This window comes from Leuresthes tenuis, unplaced genomic scaffold (assembly GCF_036924035.1).
Source record: "Leuresthes tenuis unplaced genomic scaffold, fLeuTen1.0.hap1 SCAF_1, whole genome shotgun sequence".
Lineage (NCBI taxonomy): Eukaryota > Metazoa > Chordata > Actinopteri > Atheriniformes > Atherinopsidae > Leuresthes > Leuresthes tenuis.
Genome location: NW_027325355.1, coordinates 28,890,141 through 28,915,623, shown reverse-complemented (window position 1 = coordinate 28,915,623; position 25,483 = coordinate 28,890,141). Strand labels below are relative to the sequence as shown.

Here is a 25,483-nt window from a genome sequence, read left to right as displayed (position 1 = left end):
AGAGAAGTGGTGCGAGTACAGGCCCCTGTGGTGCTCCTGTTCTGCTGAACACCTCCAGTCCGGTAGTCAATCATACAGGTGTCCATGGAGGCCTCCACCTGTACTTTCTGCAGCTTCTTACATGACAAATGGGCTGAATTGGATTGAGCGAGTATAGAAAACGGATGGATGGCCTGATTTAGAACCTGTTGCAGCGGTTCTGACTGCTCCGGTCGGTGCACATCCCGTCCGGGACCTTCCAGCACGAGACAGGACACAGATCAGGCATTTCCCAACCATCACTGAGCTGAATAGTGTCCAAAATACACGCAGTTCAAGCTGAAATCAAACTAAAAAGAGCCGTATCTCCACTGCTGGTGATGTGGGTCCAAAGCTTTAAGATTTCTTCTCTGATTCTTCAGCACAAACTGCACTTTTCAGCTGTTTTTCCCTTTTCTGCCAGCTGTCTGATGTTCTGCTCTGAATGAATGTTGACCCGACTGAACTGAGAGAGTCAGCGACTGGATCTGTTGCAGTAAAGTTTCTTTTCTTCGCTGCTTTTACTCCTGGAGCTCCTGGAGGTTTGTTGTCATGTCCTGTTAACTGAGGGCATGAACGAGTTCAGAACCAGGGAGTTATCAGCAGCCGATTACTTACTGATGTGCATGTTTAATAAATACAGACTGATTCAGTAATCATGCTCCATCTCAGTGTGATGCACAAGTCAGAAATTAGGACCTGAGGAAGGTCACCGACTCTAGATGAATGCAGGACTCAGTATAAGGTGGTGAATAAAGTGAGTTATCAAAGCAAATAAAACATCATGGACCCAGAGAACAAAGATATAAACTCCAGCTTGAGGGCTGTTTCCCTAAAGTAAAGAGTGCTGTAACCGTCTCATCTGCACTTCAGATAAATCAGATCATATTTACCAGGAGTTGAATCACACATCAGAGCTGAAAAAGGCCTTAAGTGGAGAGTAAATTAAAATCCTTTATTAACCAACAACAAGACTTTGATCTAAAAATAGAAACTCCTGCATCAGAACAGGACGACGGAGACGTGCAGGAAGCCCGAAGCAGACGGACAGATGGCGCTGACAGCTGACCGGGCGGCTGTCAGAAATACAAGCTTCGCTTCCAAAAGAAGAGAAGAAGAAGAGGGTGGGTGATGCTGACAGGCAGAAACCACAAAAAACGGGGAGATGAAGGGAATCTGAACCAGGAGAAGATGAAAAGCAACATAAATAAGGTTTAGAAATGCAGCTGACGGCTGTAAAATGGAGCAATTCTGAAATTAAGTGAACATCAACACACAGATGAGTTTTCTTCATTCATTTCAGGAGGCTTTGGATGAATAAATGTGAGGAATTAAAGGTATTTTTTGTTCTGGATGTGTTATATTTTTAACTCCTAAATCTGACGACATTGCATTAATCAGCTGAGATAGAGTCTGAAAAATGAGATTTCTGATTGGTAAAGAGGGAGTTTGCAGAGCTGCATTCAACACTTTAAACAGCAGCTGATGCCTGAGCTTCTCTTTCTTAGCTCAGTGTCCGTCGGTCTCTGCTGAATCTGGATGAATCGCCTCCCTCGAGGAGCTGAAACGAGGAGAGAAACACTTTCTTTTTCAGTGCATTTCGGTTCTGTGTAGATTCAGCTTCTGTAAATATCAGCTGCTTGAATCTAATAGCCCTGCAGCAGCCAGGCCTGGCCTGTTAAATATTCCCAGCTTCATTAGCATGCTGATTGTTAACGGCTGTCACAGGGGAAGGAGCGGCTGAGCGGACCCGACTCCTGCCGGACCTGTTGGACCCCTGAAGGTCGGTCTGAGGCGGGAGGATGGATTACGTCCTCTGCAGGAGTGATTCTCTATTATTAAACGCCACTCTCCCGCGCTGACAGACACCAGCCTTCTCATTTTGCCCTCTGCCTTTTGTAACTGGATGTTAAAGGATCTGCCGGGCGGTGTCGGGTGCCCGCGGGCCCTCGGCTGCGTCCTGATCCACGCCTGCTCACATTTCACATGGGAACACCTGTCGGCTCGGGTGAAGGCTGCTCGTAAAGCCTTGTTCTGCTGGAGCACTTTCGTTTTAGTGTTTCAGGCCGAGCACAGAGCGACTCGGAGCTTCCCACCGAGCTTTCAGGCAGCAGCCTGTTGCCTTCAGCTTCCTCTCAGGTCTAATCTAATGTCCTCAGCTCACCACAGAAGTTCAACTCATACCTCTGAAACCGATCAGCTCAACACACACGTGGTCAGCTACAGATGTGAAGCTTTTAAAAGCGCTGGACACAGAAAGATGTGTACATTTCAGACTGTGTAAGCAGATGAAAGCAGGAAGCTGAGAGGGAGCCACGGTGGGCTGGAAGCTGAAGAGCTCGGTTTGCATGGCTGTGCCAGCACCTCCATAACTGATAGCATTTATAACAAACCCTGGCTGATGTTATTAGCTGTCACCCAGCGGCAGTGTCAGGGCTCCTGGAATCCTGGAAATGGATCAGGGACACACCTAATTTTACTGGAGGAAATGAAAAGGTGTTTCTGTGCATCAGCCTGATGGACTGCGGAGCTCCAGGAGCTTTAATCAGCAGAAGGTGGGCTGGTTCTCTTTCCCTCTGCACTGAACATGAAGCCACAGGTGGCCTCAGCACATCTTAAACTCTCAACAACCTGGAATGAACTCAAAGCTTCTAGCCGAGGGTCAGGGTCACAGAACCTTTTAGTCAAGCTTCCTCTTCTCTCATCACAGAAACCACAGAGGGGACGAGTTTACATGCCTTTGACCTTTCGTTCCTCGCTTAAAATCTTAATCAGCATTCATAAGCAGCCTTTAGTTAAGTCAGGCACATTGGATTGTGTCTCGGACACAGTGGGAGAGCTTATTCAGTTACTTCATCCGAGGGTTTCTCCTTTGTGCCTGACTGACACACATATTAATGTGGATTTGGTCTTTTTTCTGCAGGTCCTGTTGGTAAAAACCATCATAAGGAGGAAACAAAGCACGCTCTGTTTGCTGATAGATCTGAAAGCCAGACGTTCTTACAGTGAAGAATGTTTAGCTGAGTAACAATTACATAAGAGAGTTTTTTCAAGCCTGTGTGGCTCATTTGAACTTGTTTCTGCAACCTCATAATGACAGTTTGCTTATCTGAAAGCAAAGCACCACAGAAACCTGGCAGAAAGGCAGTTTAAAGAGCTTTGTTTTTACCTTTAAACACACGAAAGAGGCCAGATCAGGTTAAAAATAGGCTGCAAATGTATCCTTAGAGCTGCCCTTATCCTCCAAGATAAGATCATTAACAGCCAAAACTTACCAATTTATATTACAAGCACCAAGCCAACAACTGATCCAAGAGGAGCACATTTTCACGGGTTAAATAGAGGGTAAACTCTCCAGAAACCACTCCATGCTCACATGTCACCTTCACTACACAAAGTGACATCTTAAAAGCATCATCTTGTCTGTAATTTTGTACGATTCGGACAGTTATTTCCACTCTGGGTTATGTCTCCAGTATCAGGGCACTCAGCTCAGCTTTGTTCCCAGGGCTCCATCAAAGGAAGATATTATAGCATCTTTATCTTCGGTTCTCCACTGAGGGATAAACATATCAGGCCTCTACCTCATCTTGGTTTTGAGTTTAGACCAGATGAAATGCAGGTCCTAATCCAAGGTGGAGGGAAACAGGGTTTAAAAGGGAGGAAATATCTCACCGAATGGTGGAAGGATGGGTTAAAGAATGACAGGGACCCTGCACACACATGGAAATGATGTCAACATTCAAAGCAAGGCCCCAACTCAAGAGGAGAGAAAACATCACACTGAGATCAATAACGTGCTGCAACATGAAGAAAGCTACAGCAGCACAGCGACTGCTTCATTTTCCAGTAAACCAGAAAGAAAAACACCAAGGAGTCAAGGATGAAGCCGAGATAAGAGTCACACGAAGTTAAAAAGCCTCAGCGCAGCTGCAAGGATTAAAGCCCTTCATGAGGGGTGAAAGCTTCCCTCTTTTTGTTTTCGGACACAGTGAGATTATGGCCTGACAGTGAGACTCACGGCCTGACAGTGAGACTCACGGCCTGACAGTGAGACTCACGGCCTGACAGTGAGACTACGGCCTGACAGTGAGACTCACGGCCTGACAGTGAGACTCACGGCCTGACAGTGAGATTATAGCCTGACAGTGAGACTTAAGGCCTGACAGCGAGATTATAGCCTGACAGTGAGACTTGAGGCCTGACAGTGAGATTATAGCTTGACAGTGAGACTCACGGCCTGACAGTGAGACTCACGGCCTAACAGTGAGATTAAGGCCTGACAGTGAGACTACGGCCTGACAGTGAGACTCACGGCCTGACAGTGAGACTCACGGCCTGACAGTGAGACTCACGGCTTGACAGTGAGACTCACGGCCTGACAGTGAGATTATGGCCTGACAGTGAGATTATGGCCTGACAGTGAGACTCACGGCCTGACAGTGAGACTCACGGCCTGACAGTGAGACTCACGGCCTGACAGTGAGACTCACGGCCTGACAGTGAGACTCACGGCCTGACAGTGAGATTAAGGCCTGACAGTGAGACTCACGGCCTGACAGTGAGACTCACGGCCTGACAGTGAGACTCACGGCCTGACAGTGAGACTCACGGCCTGACAGTGAGATTATGGCCTGACAGTGAGACTACGGCCTGACAGTGAGACTCACGGCCTGACAGTGAGACTCACGGCCTGACAGTGAGACTCACGGCCTGACAGTGAGATTAAGGCCTGACAGTGAGACTCACGGCCTGACAGTGAGACTCACGGCCTGACAGTGAGACTCACGGCCTGACAGTGAGACTCACGGCCTGACAGTGAGATTAAGGCCTGACAGTGAGACTCACGGCCTGACAGTGAGACTCACGGCCTGACAGTGAGACTCACGGCCTGACAGTGAGATTAAGGCCTGACAGTGAGACTCACGGCCTGACAGTGAGACTCACGGCCTGACAGTGAGACTCACGGCCTGACAGTGAGACTCACGGCCTGACAGTGAGACTCACGGCCTGACAGTGAGATTAAGGCCTGACAGTGAGATTAAGGCCTGACAGTGAGACTCACGGCCTGACAGTGAGACTCACGGCCTGACAGTGAGACTCACGGCCTGACAGTGAGATTAAGGCCTGACAGTGAGACTCACGGCCTGACAGTGAGACTCACGGCCTGACAGTGAGACTCACGGCCTGACAGTGAGACTCACGGCCTAACAGTGAGACTCACGGCCTGACAGTGAGACTCACGGCCTGACAGTGAGATTAAGGCCTGACAGTGAGACTCACGGCCTGACAGTGAGACTCACGGCCTGACAGTGAGACTCACGGCCTGACAGTGAGACTCACGGCCTAACAGTGAGACTCACGGCCTGACAGTGAGACTTAAGGCCTGACAGTGAGACTTAAGGCCTGACAGTGAGACTCACGGCCTGACAGTGAGACTTAAGGCCTGACAGTGAGACTCACGGCCTGACAGTGAGACTCACGGCCTGACAGTGAGACTCACGGCCTGACAGTGAGACTCACGGCCTGACAGTGAGACTCACGGCCTGACAGTGAGACTTAAGGCCTGACAGTGAGACTCACGGCCTGACAGTGAGACTTAAGGCCTGACAGTGAGACTCACGGCCTGACAGTGAGACTCACGGCCTGACAGTGAGACTCACGGCCTAACAGTGAGACTCACGGCCTGACAGTGAGACTCACGGCCTGACAGTGAGATTAAGGCCTGACAGTGAGACTCACGGCCTGACAGTGAGACTCACGGCCTGACAGTGAGAACCAGCTGAAGATGAGCCGCTCTGGTTAACTCTGAGGTAAAATGCATCTACAGCAAATCCACTCATTTACCTTCCCAGCTGCTGTGAAGTCCCAGCACAGCACTTTACCCCACGCTGCAGCCCCGCCGCCTGCATTGAAACAGCACTTATTTCTCTGAAGCACCTCCGGACTGCTGTGTCCGGGGACAGAAACGCCTCGGGCCTGCTTTGCTTTGCTTTGCTTTGCTTTGCTGCCACCGTCGCAGAGGAGCAACACAAGCGATCATTTCTGTGTTTTCACCCAAACTGCAGGCTTCCAGGTTCGTTTTTCAGCCACCTCAGGGTGAAAGACTAACCCAGCTGGTTTATAACGGACATCAGCTCAGAACAAGACCGGCTGCTTGCTGCTATAACAACACATTTGTCTCTGGGGTTATCTGGGTAGTGAAAGCTTTAGCTGAGCAGGGACGCTCACACCAAACACCTCCATGAAGGATTATGCAGGGAAAAATATGACTTTTTTCTGTATCTCACAAATAAGAACTGCTGCTTTTTGAAGACTCTGGAAACGTAGCGTCAGCATTTTTCCGAGCACTTGAACGAGGCATGCCTGACTGAGCCGTCAGCTTCCTTCTTTTAACTCGAGTTGTTTTGGTTTCTGTGCAGCTGCTCACCTGCTGAGTGGATAATCCCCCAGGAAAGGAAAAGTTCTTCTCCTGCCACTGAGTAAACACCAAAAAACATCAATCTGCAAATAAAATCTAGTGCTATCAATGCTAATCATCATCAGTCCTCAGGCAAGACCCCCGAACCCCAACTGCCTACCTGTAAGTCGCTTTGGATAAAAGCTAAAGGCATAAACATGAACATAATCTGGTTCCGAGTCGGTCAGCGGCAGCTTCCCACCAAAACAACAGAATCCCAGTCCAAAGGGCCTCGTTTCTCTTTCTGTCCATCACTTATTTTAGTTCATGACCAACTTGCTGAAGCACAGGAACACTGAATGTGTGTCATATCAATACAAAACCTGGTTTACATGCACCTAAAACTTCGTCTCCTCACACCAAACGTCTGATTTTTTTCTTTGAGCAGTTTTAAGAGACAACAGGAAGTAAATCTGGCAGTTTATTCATTATTTAGCACAAATAAATTCAGCATTTCATTTAGTTCCCGACTTCTTTCTCCATTCTTCTGTGTTTGAGACTACTTTTCTGCTTAGTTACAGTATTTTTCGGACCATAAGGCGCACTTAAAATCCTTCAATTCCAGATGTTGTAGATCTGAATCCAACTTCCAATCGACACGTTTGGCAAATGCACCAAAAAGTCAGAAACAGCTCAGAAGGTCATCACATAATCATTCGATGTCCTCCGGAGAATGTCGTGTTTCCGGCTCTAGTCGACACAGTGGATTAGACTGATGCATGCTGGAGATTATTTTCTAATTACGGCAGAGATCGCCGCTCTGATACAGCATTTTAGGCCAATTATTGCTTTCCCCGAGTGTCACAGATGGTTTTGAATATGTGGTTTGAGTATTTTTGACCATCCTGTAGATTGGACCAGCTCCTTAGATGTGATACAAATGAAACCCTGAGTGTCTGAGGACGTTTCTCACAGTTTTAAAGCAAAAAGGCTCATAATTTTACATCTTTTGGCGTATGCAAAACACCACGTGGACAAACTGAAAAGGGTAAAAGGTTCTAAGGAGAAAGGGTCTCTAAAATGGAAAACACCAGCTGTTGAGATATCTCACTCAGTCACTTTTCTTAGACATCCAAATGTCTGAAATACCAGCTAATCAATGCAATGATTCCTGAACAACGGAAAGTATCGGCTACTGAAACCGAACATTTAGGACAATGAAGCTGCAGGAAACAAATCAATCTTTTGTGATCCTTTAACACTTGAAACTGAACTGTTTGCATCAGCTTACCATCATGAGTTCCCTCTGAAAGGACTTCCTCTCCCTGTTCTCCATGTTGGTACATTCCTCTTTGAGCTTCTCCAGAACCGAAGCCACTTTCTCCGGCTCATTGTCCAGTTCGGTCCGACAAAAATAATTCAGCGGTAAATTCCCATATCCGAGGGCATCGGCAAACGCCCTCCAATTACCCACATTCTCCATCAAAACCGTCCTCACCGTGGCGTAGATATACGTTAGAAATTTGCAAGGCTTCAGGATCTGCTCCAGCAGCACCGTGGTCGTCAGGTCCGGCCCACACCAATAAATGGGCTTCACCTTACCCAGAACCAACACATTCTTGGCATGGATAAGCCCCATCTTGCCCTGATAGTATCCAATGTACCACTCTTTGGTCCGCAGCTGCCCTCGAAGTTTGATTTTCTCCTCGCTGAGCAAAGCGATAACATCCCCCTTCTTGTACTCCAACAAATAGGTGCTCTTGTGCTGCCTGATCACCGTTTTGATCAGCTTGCCGAATTTCAAATTGGTAACACACCGATCCTGAAACTTTGGGTACTTTGAGGTAATGGCCAGTGGCGACAGGACGATCTTATCCACTTCTTTCTTCTTCAGGAACCTCCTCTGGCCCGTAGTCCTCGCTCCGGTCTTCGGAGGCGGCGGCGGCGTTTGGACGCAGAACTGGGTGAGGATGCAGTCGAGGGCGTCCTTCACCTGGACCCTGAGAGTGAAATCTGAGATGCTGCTCGGGTTGTGCGACGTGATCATGAACAGGAGCCGGCTGACCTTCCCCAGTTTTACCTGAAATCCCCGGATCACACCGGTGCCCTCGCTCGGCTTCACCTGATAGTTGGACATATTGGAATACAATCCAATCTGCAGGTCCTGAGGGAATCCCAACACAAACTGGTGCTTCCCCCACAGCTGGAGGGCTACCGGTGGAGCCGAGGTGGCCTGCCGCCCCACCTCGTTCACCAACAAGGTTTTGGGTGCACAGTCATGCCCAAACATGGCAACAACAGTCTTGAATGAAGGGTGGATGTGCTTGGGTCCGTATACACCCAGCGTAACCTTCCTCTGCACATGGTCCCAAACGGTGGTGTTGAGGCTGATGTACTGCGATTGGACCACGACAGCAACATACATGCAAGGCTCCAGACTGTCCAGCTGCACCTGGACTGTATCCTTGTAAACGTATGCATTGGGGATGGGAGTGTAAGGCCCTTCCTTACAATCACTTCGAACACAAAGCACCTCGGCAGTGTGACAGCTCTCCGTCTTCAAAGTCACCAACACTTTAATCTCCAGCGTTATGAATGACTTTGTCTCCATGTTGCTGAGCTTGATCTCGACCACAGGGCTCACAGTGGAGCAGTGGTCACTGTTTAGTTCCAGAGGGGGGTCCAGTAAGGCTTTCATGGAGATCTGCTGGTGGTCTCCGTGGCTGACGTGGCCTTCGGGTATGTGTACGCTGATGTAGGTGTCTGGAAGCTGGACAACGCCTCCATTACTGTCCAACCTGCACACGATGTTGGTCTCCACCGGCTGCGTCTGTCCCCACCCGGGACTCTGGCCCAGTGAGTCGAGGTCATGGCAGGACCGGGCGAGCTTCCTGTGGTTCAACCAGGCAGTCCTGAAGTCCTCTCTGCTCTGAAACTGATCCGGAGAGGGAGCCTTAAGGCCCGTGAAGAACCCAGAGGAGGGTAAGGTGGGATTCGACTGCGCCTGCAGGACGGACAGTTCTGACAGACTGTGGGAACGTTTACTCTTAAAAAATGGATCATCTTTACGGAGGTTAGATGCAGCCTCTGGGTTCAAGCTGGTGGGGTTGATGGAGTTACGATGGCAGCTGCTGAATCCATTGCCAATGACTGTACTTGTTTTAAAGCTAGAGCAAGACGATGGCGATACCAGAGAGTCGAAGACGATCAGGTCTGCAGAGTTCCTCACACTAACATCTTTGCAGTTTTGATTTAACGGACAGCTGAGGGGGTTTAAAGAGAAAGGACTGTTGCTGTAAATCGCGGCAGGCTTCAGGCTCATCCCAGTCCACTCTCCAAGGCCTCCAAAGTCTTTCGACCCGTCCTCAAACCCATCGCCGAGACTGTCTATCATCCCACTGTCGCTTAGAGACGAGTTCCTGAAGTTAACCGGCTGGACGTAAGCAGCTGGGATGTATCCCATCTCTGTGTTGTTGTGGGCGTACCACCACTCTCCGCCCGACGTGTCCAGCACATAGAGGCGATCCCCTTTGGAGAACTTCAGCGTGGTGAAGCTGTTTGGGCAGTAATCCTTAATGGCAACCACTTCCTGTGCGGCCTCGTAGGAGGCCCGGGTGTCCAGTCGTAAGGCACTAGGGGAAGGCACTGAAAAGGAAGGACAGCACAGTCGTGTTTGTACCGATTGCAAGTGTTTTGTTTGTGGTTTGGCCTTTTTTAACAGAAAGTGAACCAGGTGGTGGTACAAAGTGTTCAATGGTTCAGTTTACTCTGAAAACTCTGAGATGATGACAAACTTAAGTCAAAAATACCCCCCAAAATAATCCTAAAGTTTATTTCTTATCATCTGAACAACAGATCATTTAAATTCCAGAGATATTTAGTGACTAGTCAGTTCTTCAGATGAACAATAATTATAATAAAGTGGTGTCGATGCTGTGAAACACTGACCTTTAACATCATTGAGGCTGACTCCGGTGACCCCCTCACTGAGGTCGATTAGCGTCCCCTCAGACTTACAGCGAGGAAGGATGTGGTTGTTGTTCCCTCGGATGATTCGATGGGCGGCCATGGCCGGTACTTTGGCTCATTGGCAGCTTTCACACTGGATGGGAGACAAAAGAACAGAGACTTTCAGGATGGGACGAACCAGCAGTCTACAGAAAAAAAAGCACTTTTCTTCTGCCTGTTGTGGTCATTTGGCTCATCTTTGTGGCCATTATTGAGTCACTGTGGTCATCTGATGAATCTGTGAATCAGGTTATCTTTTTGGTCACTTTTTTGTCAGTTTATGGTTATTCATACGTCTTTGTAGTCATTTTGCGCATCTTTGTAGACATTTTCTGTCTCTCTTTGGCCTTTTTTTTGCCTCTTTATGGTAATTTGACACATTTCTGTCTTTATTATTTGGCATCTTTGTGTCACTCTGCTCATCTGATAGAGTTGTGTTTATCATTGGGGTCACTTTCTACCTCATTTGGTACATCTTTGTCGTCAGTTTTTGCAAAAATCTGATATTTGGGGTCATTTTCTGCCTCATTGTGGTAATTTTGTGTCTGTTTGGGGTAATTTGAAACATTTATTTTCAATTTCTACATCTTTTAAGTTATCTGGCACATCTTTGTGGTAATTTTGTGTCTGTTTGGGGTCATTTGAAACATTTATTTTCAATTTCTACATCTTTTAAGTTATCTGGCACATCTTTGTGGTCATTCGGTGCATCTTTTGTAGCCATTCTTATCTTATTGTGGCATTTTAATCTGTCTTTGTGGTCATTTTCTGCCTCTTTGTGGCTGACTGGCATGTCTTTGTGGTATTTTTTTGTTGTTATCAAGCGCTAGTTAATTTTCTAAACCACTAACGTAATCAAAGGTCAAAGCTGCAGCACCAGAAAATAAGATTGGGGTGGAAGTGAGAGCCTGGCTGAACAGGGAGTTTTCTGAATCAATGCAAAGAGTACGAGTGCTGAAGTCAGGGGGATAGAGAAAGCAGTGATTTAGGAGAACAATCGAAAAGCAATAAAGACATGGAACCGGATGAGATTTACACCCTGAGTGAAACAGACAGTGAAGAAGGTCAGAAACAGGCAATAATGCAGAGAGCAAAACTGTCTCTGTTTTCCTTCAAATTCACTCCACTGGAGAAGAGAAGCAGGGAAATATGCTCTGGAGAAACATTTTGAATAAACTGTGCAGACGCATTATCTCCGTCATTAAAAACCGTGACCGAGATGAACAAGGTGGAAAGAATGGTCCGTGACGAGGCTCCATCCTGCAGAGCCGATCTGCTGCTGTGGAAGGAAGCTGGAACCCGACTGATTGTGTTTCATGCAAAGTCCTGAAAGAACTCACTGGGTTTGGCAAAATCTGAACGTTCAGCGATTAAATAAAATCATTTGGGGTTAATATCCACCATCCTCCTGATCGTTTGTGGCAGGAGTTGCATGAAGAGGTCAGAGGTCATCGTGTGGGGATGACTCAGTTTTGTCCATAATATTCACCAACTTTCAGCAGAATTCTTCTTCTCCTCACAGTCGGGTCCAGGAGCTCCAGACCCGGCTTTCCTTACGAGCCTCTGAGCAGAAATCGCTCTTCACTGCAGACGAGTAGAAGATATGAAGCTGCTGACATTGAAAGACCTAAACTTCCTTAAGTAGAGTCCAGACGAACGCCTCCTCTCCCAGAACGGAAACAGGATGAGCCCACAGCATAAAAGAGCACTGAGAGCAACTTACTTTACATCTCAGAATGCATTAAACGAGCTCCTCGTCAGAGCTGAGCTGTGGATTCATTAATCTGATTAGAGATGAAGCAGGAAATCATTTTTCCACAAAGCGTCCCAAGTGTCTTCATTATTCCTGCAGGTCGTGGCGAGCGGCGGCGGCGGCGGCGACATTTGTGTATTTGCACACTAATGATGTCACTTTAATCTGATTAAAGCAACACAGACTGCAGGAAATGCACCGATTATCACAGTTAGAGACGTAAAATGAGGGATTTTCACTCACATGCAGCCGTTTGTTTTCAGAAAGCAGATCTTTTTCAGCTAAAACAAAAGACAGAAAATTAGCTTTAATTAGCTCTGATGGGGGAGCAGTTCGTCTCCTCTGAGCAGCTGCTACGGACCTATAATGAAGGCTGTGAATGCTTCTTTCAGATCCAATTAGCTACAGTTTGTTTAAATGATCAAATGTTTTGGGTGAACCATAAAAAAAACCTTGTTTTACATAAAGGGCTCATTTCACACATAACACAGCTACAGAATCAGGCTTTAAAGTGGCTTTAAAGTCACGAAAACGTCCATTATTGGCTTTATTTGCATCACTAACCACAGAAACTCTTTTATACGGAAGTTATTCAAGCCATCAGACGCCTGTTATGTCAACCTGCAGCCAGCGTTGACCTGAGAAAGCGACTTTCTGCCACATCAGGGCTAAAGTGGAGGTTTCCAGCCTCAGAACAACCAATAAACTTTGGTGACTGTGATAGAAAAGCAGCTTCATCCCTCAGTGAAGAGCACAGATCAGCAAAGTCCTGTCGGAAAAGGGTTTTACAGCAGTCTTCAGGTGCGAAACGCAGCAAAAAACCCAAACACAGCAGAACGGGAGACAGAAAGCGAAATGTCTCGCAGATATTTGACAGAAACTAAGCTCAGAACCAAAATACGAAGGATTCAAAAAGGTGTCTTTGGCATTTATCCTTTAAAATGAATCATTAAGGCACTGAAAACATCTGGAAGCCCAAAATAAAAACAAAATGGCTAAATAAATACGCTGATATGATAATGAATTTCACCAAAATTAAGTCATTAAATAATTTTTATAGAAAATCCTTAGAAAAACAGAAGCTTTCTCCACAGTTTTGGTTCATCCGCTCCACCTGTTTCCACCCAACGTGACCCCTGGTGACCTCTTCGTCTCGGCTGCACACTCGACTCCTCAGAAGTGAGAAATCGGTGAAAGGGAAGCTGTGGTCGGGCCGCTCTCTCAGGGGCGCAGAGACAGAAGAAGAAGAAGAAGAAGAAGAAGAGGCCACTCGCTTTACCCCTGATCGAACTCCTCCGTGGTGACATTTCATTTTCCCGCTCCCATCAATAAACGCTTCCTCCTCAGGAGAAAACAAGCACTCAGCAGGCTGCAATCAATAAGCAGCCAGCTGTGGCCTGCTGGGAGGAGGTGGAGGCTGCTGCTGGATGGAGGCACAGCAGGAGGCTCATCTCCTGGAAGCTGAAACTTAGGGGGAAAAAACATCCAGGATTTGAAAAGGAAAGACAGGAGGATTTATTTCACAGAGCAGCAAAGTGGACTCATCTTTCTTTTCCCACGACAGAGAGAGAGCAGACTGCTGGAGGGCTTTCAGGTTATCCCTCCTCAACATATCAGATTGCACTCATACAGAAGTCTGAGCTTTATTAACTCATTTCAGCCGGGCTGGAAGGACCGAGGAGCGCAAAGTTTAATTAGCCCAGAGTCGGCCGGGCCTAATCCCTGGATGTTACGACAATAACAGATTCCAGCAGTTTATCATTCAGGCTGTAAAAAGGATGGAGAATGAGACGTGGCAGCAGACCTCTGCAGGCTGGAAGCTGCAGAGGCAGAAGGAAATATCTCAGTCTGCAGGACCGTGCAGAAGCCTCATTTCCTTCCATTTACCCGATTAAGCTTTTAAAGGGAACTGATCAATAGTTCTTTCTGAAAAAACAGGATTTCTGCAGCAACCAGGTGATTCCCAAAGAGCTATGAGCTGAAAAAATCCAGCTGTGACCTGACAGGACCTGAGAGATGCATCTGGACCTTCAGCTGATCCATCTACTGTTGGCCCAAGCCTCATCAGAAATGGTCTCCATGGAAGGGTGGCTGTCAAGAAGCCGTTCTTAAGGAAGGGAAACAGGGAGAAAAGGCTGAGCTGTGCCAAATGACACAAGAAGTGGACTGAAAATCAGTGGCAACAGGTCTTATGGAGGGATGAATCCTCCCCAGAGCCCGGACCTCAACATTATTGAAGCAGTGTGGGATCATCTGACAGAGAACGGAACAAAAGGCAGCCCACATCCAAAGAAGAGCTTTGGGATGTCCTTCAAGAAGCCTGGAGAACTATTCCTGAAGACTCCTTAAAGAAATGACAGAAAGCTTAGAGGGTTCAGGCTGTGTTGGAGGATAAAGGAGCTCAGACCTGAACCTGTTTCAATAAATCACAGCATCTGTTTCCCGTTTCCCTGGAAACATACAAAGGAACCGAAGAGACTTCAGCAGGATGCTGTGGACTGACTCAGTGAACAGATAAAACCTCCAACTCTGCTTCATTTAACAGTCTCCTTCCAGTCAAACGAAGCCAAACGGGACCGTGCCCCCCCCCCTCGTCGGGCCGGGCGCTTCGTTAAAGCTCGACTCTTTTATCTATTCTGCAGGAAACAGCCGGCTGGTTTCCCTCAGAGCTCTGAGGTTATTTACACCTGAGGACATGCTGAGGAGCTGGGGGACAGATTCGTCCTTCAGAGCTCGCTTCCTGCCAAATTAAATCAATTATGGAGGATTTGTGGGTGCACCTTTAATTGTGATGAGTGTCCCGTCCTTTACAGAATGATTTACACCTGCTGCAGTTTGAGAGCCGAGGAGCCTCACAGCAAGACAAAAAGCGCCGACTCCCTGCTGATCTTCATGGAAACTGACATTTCAAATGAAGCATTTCAGAGCTTTGCCTTCAGGCTGAAGGTAAACACACTCATTTACCACCTGGCTGATCCTCAAATTAAATAAAATCTAATCACAAAAGTTACAGACGTCCCACATCTGCCATCATGTCACAACACAGCTGCTTTTCATTCATGGAAAAAGGCACCAAGCAGCACCATAAACCCTCATTTTGGTGTTTTCAGCTGACAGAAGTAGAATCTGGTGCAATAAAAAGCTCCTGCAGGAGAGAAAAAATGTGCTCGACTTCATCAGTGAGCGTCCAAAGCTTTGAATTATGGGAAAATTCACCTGTGAGTTTCCAGGTAAACGAGCAGGAAGTGCTGCGTTTGAGTGCCGCTCTTCCTCCACGGCGAGGGAGCGTCTGCAGCTCTTTAGGGTGCAGAGGCCCCAAAGTGCTTCATTTTTAGGGTGCAGAGGCCCCAAAGTGCTTCATTTTTAGGGTGCAGAGGCCCCAAAGTGCTTCATCTTTAGGGTGCAGAGGCCCCAAAGTGCTTCATTTTTAGGGTGCAGAGGCCCCAAAGTGCTTCATTTTTAGGGTGCAGAGGCCCCAAAGTGCTTCATTTTTAGGGTGCAGAGGCCCCAAAGTGCTTCATTTTTAGGGTGCAGAGGCCCCAAAGTGCTTCATTTTTAGGGTGCAGAGGCCCCAAACTGCTTCATTTTTAGGGTGCAGAGGCCCCAAAGTGCTTCATTTTTAGGGTGCAGAGGACCCAAAGTGCTTCATTTTTAGGGTGCAGAGGCCCCAAAGTGCTTCATTTTTAGGGTGCAGAGGCCCCAAAGTGCTTCATTTTTAGGGTGCAGAGGCCCCAAAGTGCTTCATTTTTAGGGTGCAGAGGCCCCAAACTGCTTCATTTTTAGGGTGCAGAGGCCCCAAAGTGCTTCATTTTTAGGGTGCAGAGGCCCCAAAGTGCTTCATTTTTAGGGTGCAGAGGCCCCAAACTGCTTCATTTTTAGGGTGCAGAGGCCCCAAACTGCTTCATTTTTAGGGTGCAGAGGCCCCAAAGTGCTTCATTTTTAGGGTGCAGAGGCACCAAAATGCTTCATTTTTAGGGTGCAGAGGCCCCAAAATGCTTCATTTTTAGGGTGCAGAGGCCCCAAACTGCTTCATTTTTAGGGTGCAGAGGCCCCAAACTGCTTCATTTTTAGGGTGCAGAGGCCCCAAAGTGCTTCATTTTTAGGGTGCAGAGGCCCCAAAGTGCTTCATTTTTAGGGTGCAGAGGCACCAAAATGCTTCATTTTTAGGGTGCAGAGGCCCCAAACTGCTTCATTTTTAGGGTGCAGAGGCACCAAAATGCTTCATTTTTAGGGTGCAGAGGCCCCAAAGTGCTTCATTTTTAGGGTGCAGAGGCCCCAAACTGCTTCATTTTTAGGGTGCAGAGGCACCAAAATGCTTCATTTTTAGGGTTCAGAGGCCCCAAAGTGCTTCATTTTTAGGGTGCAGAGGCCCCAAAGTGCTTCATTTTTAGGGTGCAGAGGCCCCAAAGTGCTTCATTTTTAGGGTGCAGAGGCCCCAAACTGCTTCATTTTTAGGGTGCAGAGGCCCCAAAATGCTTCATTTTTAGGGTGCAGAGGCCCCAAACTGCTTCATTTTTAGGGTGCAGAGGCCCCAAACTGCTTCATTTTTAGGGTGCAGAGGCCCCAAACTGCTTCATTTTTAGGGTGCAGAGGCCCCAAAGTGCTTCATTTTTAGGGTGCAGAGGCCCCAAAGTGCTTCATTTTTAGGGTGCAGAGGCACCAAAATGCTTCATTTTTAGGGTGCAGAGGCCCCAAAATGCTTCATTTTTAGGGTGCAGAGGCCCCAAACTGCTTCATTTTTAGGGTGCAGAGGCCCCAAACTGCTTCATTTTTAGGGTGCAGAGGCACCAAAATGCTTCATTTTTAGGGTGCAGAGGCCCCAAAGTGCTTCATTTTTAGGGTGCAGAGGCCCCAAACTGCTTCATTTTTAGGGTGCAGAGGCACCAAAATGCTTCATTTTTAGGGTTCAGAGGCCCCAAAGTGCTTCATTTTTAGGGTGCAGAGGCCCCAAAGTGCTTCATTTTTAGGGTGCAGAGGCCCCAAAGTGCTTCATTTTTAGGGTGCAGAGGCCCCAAACTGCTTCATTTTTAGGGTGCAGAGGCCCCAAAATGCTTCATTTTTAGGGTGCAGAGGCCCCAAACTGCTTCATTTTTAGGGTGCAGAGGCCCCAAAATGCTTCATTTTTAGGGTGCAGAGGCCCCAAAATGCTTCATTTTTAGGGTGCAGAGGCCCCAAACTGCTTCATTTTTAGGGTGCAGAGGCCCCAAAGTGCTTCATTTTTAGGGTGCAGAGGCCCCAAAATGCTTCATTTTTAGGGTGCAGAGGCCCCAAAGTGCTTCATCTTTAGGGTGCAGAGGCCCCAAAGTGCTTCATTTTTAGGGTGCAGAGGCCCCAAACTGCTTCATTTTTAGGGTGCAGAGGCCCCAAACTGCTTCATTTTTAGGGTGCAGAGGCCCCAAAGTGCTTCATTTTTAGGGTGCAGAGGCCCCAAACTGCTTCATTTTTAGGGTGCAGAGGCCCCAAACTGCTTCATTTTTAGGGTGCAGAGGCCCCAAACTGCTTCATTTTTAGGGTGCAGAGGCCCCAAAATGCTTCATTTTTAGGGTGCAGAGGCCCCAAACTGCTTCATTTTTAGGGTTCAGAGGACCCAAAGTGCTTCATTTTTAGGGTTCAGAGGCCCCAAAGTGCTTCATTTTTAGGGTGCAGAGGCCCCAAACTGCTTCATTTTTAGGGTGCAGAGGCCCCAAACTGCTTCATTTTTAGGGTGCAGAGGCCCCAAAGTGCTTAATTTTTAGGGTGCAGAGGCCCCAAAGTGCTTCATTTTTAGGGTGCAGAGGCCCCAAAGTGCTTCATTTTTAGGGTGCAGAGGCCCCAAAGTGCTTCATTTTTAGGGTGCAGAGGCCCCAAAGTGCTTCATTTTTAGGGTGCAGAGGCCCCAAAATGCTTCATTTTTAGGGTGCAGAGGCCCCAAAATGCTTCAGTTTTAGGGTGCAGAGGCCCCAAAGTGCTTCAGTTTTAGGGTGCAGAGGCCCCAAACTGCTTCATTTTTAGGGTGCAGAGGCCCCAAAGTGCTTCAGTTTTAGGGTGCAGAGGCCCCAAACTGCTTCATTTTTAGGGTGCAGAGGCCCCAAAGTGCTTCAGTTTTAGGGTGCAGAGGCACCAAAATGCTTCATTTTTAGGGTGCAGAGGCCCCAAAGTGCTTCATCTTTAGGGTGCAGAGGCCCCAAAGTGCTTCATTTTTAGGGTGCAGAGGCCCCAAACTGCTTCATTTTTAGGGTGCAGAGGCCCCAAAGTGCTTCATTTTTAGGGTGCAGAGGCCCCAAAGTGCTTCATTTTTAGGGTGCAGAGGCACCAAAGTGCTTCATCTTTAGGGTGCAGAGGCCCCAAAGTGCTTCATTTTTAGGGTGCAGAGGCCCCAAACTGCTTCATTTTTAGGGTGCAGAGGCCCCAAACTGCTTCATTTTTAGGGTGCAGAGGCCCCAAAGTGCTTCATTTTTAGGGTGCAGAGGCCCCAAAGTGCTTCATTTTTAGGGTGCAGAGGCACCAAAATGCTTCATTTTTAGGGTGCAGAGGCCCCAAAATGCTTCATTTTTAGGGTGCAGAGGCCCCAAACTGCTTCATTTTTAGGGTGCAGAGGCCCCAAACTGCTTCATTTTTAGGGTGCAGAGGCACCAAAATGCTTCATTTTTAGGGTTCAGAGGCCCCAAAGTGCTTCATTTTTAGGGTGCAGAGGCCCCAAAGTGCTTCATTTTTAGGGTGCAGAGGCCCCAAAGTGCTTCATTTTTAGGGTGCAGAGGCACCAAAATGCTTCATTTTTAGGGTGCAGAGGCCCCAAAATGCTTCATTTTTAGGGTGCAGAGGCCCCAAACTGCTTCATTTTTAGGGTGCAGAGGCCCCAAACTGCTTCATTTTTAGGGTGCAGAGGCACCAAAATGCTTCATTTTTAGGGTGCAGAGGCCCCAAAGTGCTTCATTTTTAGGGTGCAGAGGCCCCAAACTGCTTCATTTTTAGGGTGCAGAGGCACCAAAATGCTTCATTTTTAGGGTTCAGAGGCCCCAAAGTGCTTCATTTTTAGGGTGCAGAGGCCCCAAAGTGCTTCATTTTTAGGGTGCAGAGGCCCCAAAGTGCTTCATTTTTAGGGTGCAGAGGCCCCAAACTGCTTCATTTTTAGGGTGCAGAGGCCCCAAAATGCTTCATTTTTAGGGTGCAGAGGCCCCAAACTGCTTCATTTTTAGGGTGCAGAGGCCCCAAAATGCTTCATTTTTAGGGTGCAGAGGCCCCAAAATGCTTCATTTTTAGGGTGCAGAGGCCCCAAACTGCTTCATTTTTAGGGTGCAGAGGCCCCAAAGTGCTTCATTTTTAGGGTGCAGAGGCCCCAAAATGCTTCATTTTTAGGGTGCAGAGGCCCCAAAGTGCTTCATCTTTAGGGTGCAGAGGCCCCAAAGTGCTTCATTTTTAGGGTGCAGAGGCCCCAAACTGCTTCATTTTTAGGGTGCAGAGGCCCCAAACTGCTTCATTTTTAGGGTGCAGAGGCCCCAAAGTGCTTCATTTTTAGGGTGCAGAGGCCCCAAAGTGCTTCATTTTTAGGGTGCAGAGGCCCCAAACTGCTTCATTTTTAGGGTGCAGAGGCCCCAAACTGCTTCATTTTTAGGGTGCAGAGGCCCCAAAATGCTTCATTTTTAGGGTGCAGAGGCCCCAAACTGCTTCATTTTTAGGGTTCAGAGGACCCAAAGTGCTTCATTTTTAGGGTTCAGAGGCCCCAAAGTGCTTCATTTTTAGGGTGCAGAGGCCCCAAACTGCTTCATTTTTAGGGTGCAGAGGCCCCAAACTGCTTCATTTTTAGGGTGCAGAGGCCCCAAAGTGCTTAATTTTTAGGGTGCAGAGGCCCCAAAGTGCTTCATTTTTAGGGTGCAGAGGCCCCAAAGTGCTTCATTTTTAGGGTGCAGAGGCCCCAAAGTGCTTCATTTTTAGGGTGCAGAGGCCCCAAAGTGCTTCATTTTTAGGGTGCAGAGGCCCCAAAATGCTTCATTTTTAGGGTGCAGAGGCCCCAAAATGCTTCAGTTTTAGGGTGCAGAGGCCCCAAAGTGCTTCAGTTTTAGGGTGCAGAGGCCCCAAACTGCTTCATTTTTAGGGTGCAGAGGCCCCAAAGTGCTTCAGTTTTAGGGTGCAGAGGCCCCAAACTGCTTCATTTTTAGGGTGCAGAGGCCCCAAAGTGCTTCAGTTTTAGGGTGCAGAGGCACCAAAATGCTTCATTTTTAGGGTGCAGAGGCCCCAAAGTGCTTCATCTTTAGGGTGCAGAGGCCCCAAAGTGCTTCATTTTTAGGGTGCAGAGGCCCCAAACTGCTTCATTTTTAGGGTGCAGAGGCCCCAAAGTGCTTCATTTTTAGGGTGCAGAGGCCCCAAAGTGCTTCATTTTTAGGGTGCAGAGGCACCAAAGTGCTTCATCTTTAGGGTGCAGAGGCCCCAAAGTGCTTCATTTTTAGGGTGCAGAGGCCCCAAACTGCTTCATTTTTAGGGTGCAGAGGCCCCAAACTGCTTCATTTTTAGGGTGCAGAGGCCCCAAAGTGCTTCATTTTTAGGGTGCAGAGGCCCCAAAGTGCTTCATTTTTAGGGTGCAGAGGCACCAAAATGCTTCATTTTTAGGGTGCAGAGGCCCCAAAATGCTTCATTTTTAGGGTGCAGAGGCCCCAAACTGCTTCATTTTTAGGGTGCAGAGGCCCCAAACTGCTTCATTTTTAGGGTGCAGAGGCACCAAAATGCTTCATTTTTAGGGTGCAGAGGCCCCAAAGTGCTTCATTTTTAGGGTGCAGAGGCCCCAAACTGCTTCATTTTTAGGGTGCAGAGGCACCAAAATGCTTCATTTTTAGGGTTCAGAGGCCCCAAAGTGCTTCATTTTTAGGGTGCAGAGGCCCCAAAGTGCTTCATTTTTAGGGTGCAGAGGCCCCAAAGTGCTTCATTTTTAGGGTGCAGAGGCCCCAAACTGCTTCATTTTTAGGGTGCAGAGGCCCCAAAATGCTTCATTTTTAGGGTGCAGAGGCCCCAAAATGCTTCATTTTTAGGGTGCAGAGGCCCCAAAGTGCTTCATTTTTAGGGTGCAGAGGCCCCAAAGTGCTTCATTTTTAGGGTGCAGAGGCCCCAAACTGCTTCATTTTTAGGGTGCAGAGGCCCCAAAATGCTTCATTTTTAGGGTGCAGAGGCCCCAAACTGCTTCATTTTTAGGGTTCAGAGGACCCAAAGTGCTTCATTTTTAGGGTTCAGAGGCCCCAAAGTGCTTCATTTTTAGGGTGCAGAGGCCCCAAACTGCTTCATTTTTAGGGTGCAGAGGCCCCAAACTGCTTCATTTTTAGGGTGCAGAGGCCCCAAAGTGCTTCATTTTTAGGGTGCAGAGGCCCCAAAGTGCTTCATTTTTAGGGTGCAGAGGCCCCAAAGTGCTTCATTTTTAGGGTGCAGAGGCCCCAAACTGCTTCATTTTTAGGGTGCAGAGGCCCCAAAATGCTTCATTTTTAGGGTGCAGAGGCCCCAAACTGCTTCATTTTTAGGGTTCAGAGGACCCAAAGTGCTTCATTTTTAGGGTTCAGAGGCCCCAAAGTGCTTCATTTTTAGGGTGCAGAGGCCCCAAACTGCTTCATTTTTAGGGTGCAGAGGCCCCAAACTGCTTCATTTTTAGGGTGCAGAGGCCCCAAAGTGCTTAATTTTTAGGGTGCAGAGGCCCCAAAGTGCTTCATTTTTAGGGTGCAGAGGCCCCAAAGTGCTTCATTTTTAGGGTGCAGAGGCCCCAAAGTGCTTCATTTTTAGGGTGCAGAGGCCCCAAACTGCTTCATTTTTAGGGTGCAGAGGCCCCAAAGTGCTTCAGTTTTAGGGTGCAGAGGCCCCAAAGTGCTTCATTTTTAGGGTGCAGAGGCCCCAAACTGCTTCATTTTTAGGGTGCAGAGGCCCCAAAGTGCTTCAGTTTTAGGGTGCAGAGGCACCAAAATGCTTCATTTTTAGGGTGCAGAGGCCCCAAAATGCTTCATTTTTAGGGTGCAGAGGCCCCAAAGTGCTTCATTTTTAGGGTGCAGAGGCCCCAAAGTGCTTCATTTTTAGGGTGCAGAGGCCCCAAAATGCTTCATTTTTAGGGTGCAGAGGCCCCAAAATGCTTCATTTTTAGGGTGCAGAGGCCCCAAAGTGCTTCATTTTTAGGGTGCAGAGGCCCCAAAGTGCTTCATTTTTAGGGTGCAGAGGCCCCAAAATGCTTCATCTTTAGGGTGCAGAGGCCCCAAAGTGCTTCATTTTTAGGGTGCAGAGGCCCCAAAGTGCTTCATTTTTAGGGTGCAGAGGCCCCAAAATGCTTCATTTTTAGGGTGCAGAGGCCCCAAAGTGCTTCATCTTTAGGGTGCAGAGGCACCAAAGTGCTTCATTTTTAGGGTGCAGAGGCCCCAAAGTGCTTCATTTAGACTCTAAAGTGCCTTCAAGAACAGGAAAACTATTGGAAATGGTTTTACAAAGCGGTAAATTTACAAAAAAACACTAAAAAACAGCCTTTTAGAGACATTCAGAACTCACCAAAGAAACATGAGAAGTTTTTATGAAACAGTTCAGTTTATTCAGCTTTAAGACAACTTTACGCTTTAAAAATGATTTGATAAAAACTTGAAGTTTCAGATGGAAAAACGATGGTTTGTCCTCATTTAAAACAGTTCAGTTTGTGTCGCTTTGAAAGTGTCGTTCTCGGCTTTACTTTGTGGTTTTAACTCCAGTTATCTTCAACAATTTAGGTGCAAAGAACCTAAAACAACTTGATAAATCTGAGTTTTACAAATAATTTTAGTTCTAGGCCCGGTTTCAATCTTTTGTCTTTTTCTGCATCCATAATATTCCAAATACTCCTCTTTCAGGGGTCCAGTTTGGGTCCGACTCTGTTTTCTTTCTATGAAAAGGATCCTCTGGGATAATTTTTCAGGAAGTACAATATTTCCTTTCATTGCTACGCTGACGATGTCCACATTTATTTCCTGGTTATATATCAGGTCTCCGTCTCACTGCAGCCTTTGTTTTACAGGCTAAAAGAGACATTTTTTACCTGGAAGGATTGCATTTGGAAACATTTTGGAGTTAACTGATAACCTAATATCAGGTGTTCATAGATCTTTCTTTTAAATTAGAGAAACAGGTGATCACAGCTGCATCTAACTGCCAAAGCAGCCTTGAAAAACACTCGTACCGTCCTGGAATTCTTTATATTTTGGTCTAATTTCTCAGGTTTTAGAAGGAACAATCACATCTCTGACTGGCCGTTTTTGCATTTCTTTTAAGATTCTTTCACTTACTTTTAAAGTTTTAAATGGTTTGACACCCACCTATAAGCCCTAAAACATCATCCATCCAGGGGGGGTCGGGCTTTCATAGTGGCAGGTCCTGGACTCTAGGGCAGGGATAGCCACATCGAGTCCTCGAGGGCCGCCGTCCTGCAGGTTTTACATGTTTCCCTGCTTCTGATTAAATGGATCTTTTCAAAAGCTTGTTAAATTCTGCAGCAGCCTGCTGATGATGCATTGATCTGAATCAGATGTGTTGAAGCAGGGAAACATCTAAAACCTGCCCTCCAGGACCAGATGTGGGTGTCCCTGCTCTAGAATAACCTGCAGCTCCATATTCTTTTAAATCCCATCTGAAAACTCACTATTTCCCTTTGGCTTTAGTCCCATCAGGTCTTTTATGTTCCGGCTTATTTTTTTAGTCTATTTCAAGGTATTTTATGTTCCCGATTGAAGACTTGTTGCTTTTGAACATGCCTTAGAAGTAAATAAGAACTTCTTATTGACATTAACTGATGAATTCAAAGCGTTGTTGTCGTGGGGAACTTTGCTTTTGTGGGTTTTTATGTTCTGAGCTGAGCTGCCAAACACAGGAACAACGTCTCTGTTCAGAAAACATCCCATTCAGAAACGGGGGGGAATGAAAGCTTCCTGGAGCACTTGAATGCAGCCCTGATTCATCATGAAAGTTGGTTGTCTTATCCCAGAGCGTGTGCACCCCCCCACCATCGTTATTACGCTGATCTTTGATTGAAATGCAGCTACTGGATCTATTCTACTGAATCCAACGATCTGATGAGGAGTCACTGAAACAAGAAGAACAGACAGAGGAGGCAGACACAGCTGATGGAAGAGACTAGATAAGATCATTGAGAAGACAAGAAGGGGAAGAAGAACATGAGGAAAAAACCCAGGGAGGCGAGAGACTTGGAGGGTGGAGGAAGACGAGACAATGAAAGACATGCAGTCGGGCTCAGGAGGATGCAAGAGTCCTTGAGAGATGGAAAAGGAGGAGGAAGAAGAGGGAAAAAATCAAGAGAGAGAAGAAGATGACAAATGTCTCTGAAAGACATTTCTCCTCCTGGAACTACTGGCTGTTACAAAGAGGATTTTCAGCTTATCAGATGACCTTATTGGCACGATTAAGGAGACGTGTGCACGGCTGACCACAAAAGGTATTCGGTTGTATTTTCCTCCTTGTACTCCTGAGCTTTCCTTTGCAACCTGTCTCAAACCACTATGTGAATTTGTAAATTAACAACCAAAAAAAAAAGCCTTCCAGAAGAATACTACACAAATATTAACTCATAATATCCCATAAACAGCATCTTACGCCACTAAAGAACCCATTCGATATGAATAGAAGCAAGATAGAAAGTAATTATGTTTGATAATTTAGCAACAAACTCACTGTAAAGCAGCACTGACATTTGGTCACATAAGAAGTAATCATCACAAAGGACCTGGGAGGGATATCTGCATTTATATCACGAAAACACTTCCGATAATTCTCATGTGAGCTAAGCCGAATTTAACCAAACACATTGTTTTACCAACTAAACATAGCAACCGTGCAGATATACTGCTTCAAAGACCAACACGGGAAGTCTGATCTAAATGTGGCTGTAAAGTGAACTGACCTCTGGCTGGCTGGAAGCCCGAGCGCTCAGACAACGTGCGAAGTGGGCAGAAGAGCTGATGGAGAAGCCGGCGACTCTTCTTCTCTTTCTGTGCGTGTTTTTCTCGCGTCATTTGTCCTTAAAGTTAAAACAGAAAGAGGAAGAAAGCAACAAAAACAGTCAATCTGAGCCCGTTTCCAGTTGAATAAGTTTGTGACGGTGATAAATGAGCAGCTGCGGAGGTAACGTCCGTCCCCGCTCCGGTCTCACGGAGGACTGGATGCAGAGCCGCTCTGGAGGGGAGCGTGTGATGTCACAGCGAGGGGCGGAGCCAACGCTGAGCCGCGAACCTGTGCGTTACCTGTAAAAAACAATAATAATTAATAAGTACCACGTGACCAAAAGCGTCCAATTAATGTGGTTCATCTTTATTTAATCAACCCACTCAAAC

The 25,483-nt window shown here is 47.1% G+C and overlaps 1 protein-coding gene across 1 annotated transcript in view; it reads right to left on the bottom strand.

The window, feature by feature from the left end:
• The window catches only part of LOC140282184 (SH3 domain-binding protein 4-A-like), a 38,782-nt gene extending 13,529 nt beyond the window's left edge, over positions 1-25,253 (bottom strand). The window contains exons 1-3 of the mRNA XM_072376793.1: positions 25,054-25,253; positions 10,367-10,520; positions 7,710-10,063 (exon numbers count right to left, since the gene is read on the bottom strand). Coding sequence (XP_072232894.1) covers positions 7,710-10,063; positions 10,367-10,487 — 2,475 coding nt within the window. The 5' untranslated portion in view covers positions 10,488-10,520; positions 25,054-25,253. The remainder of the gene's footprint in view (positions 1-7,709; positions 10,064-10,366; positions 10,521-25,053) is intronic.
• Between the last annotated feature and the right edge of the window lie 230 nt (positions 25,254-25,483).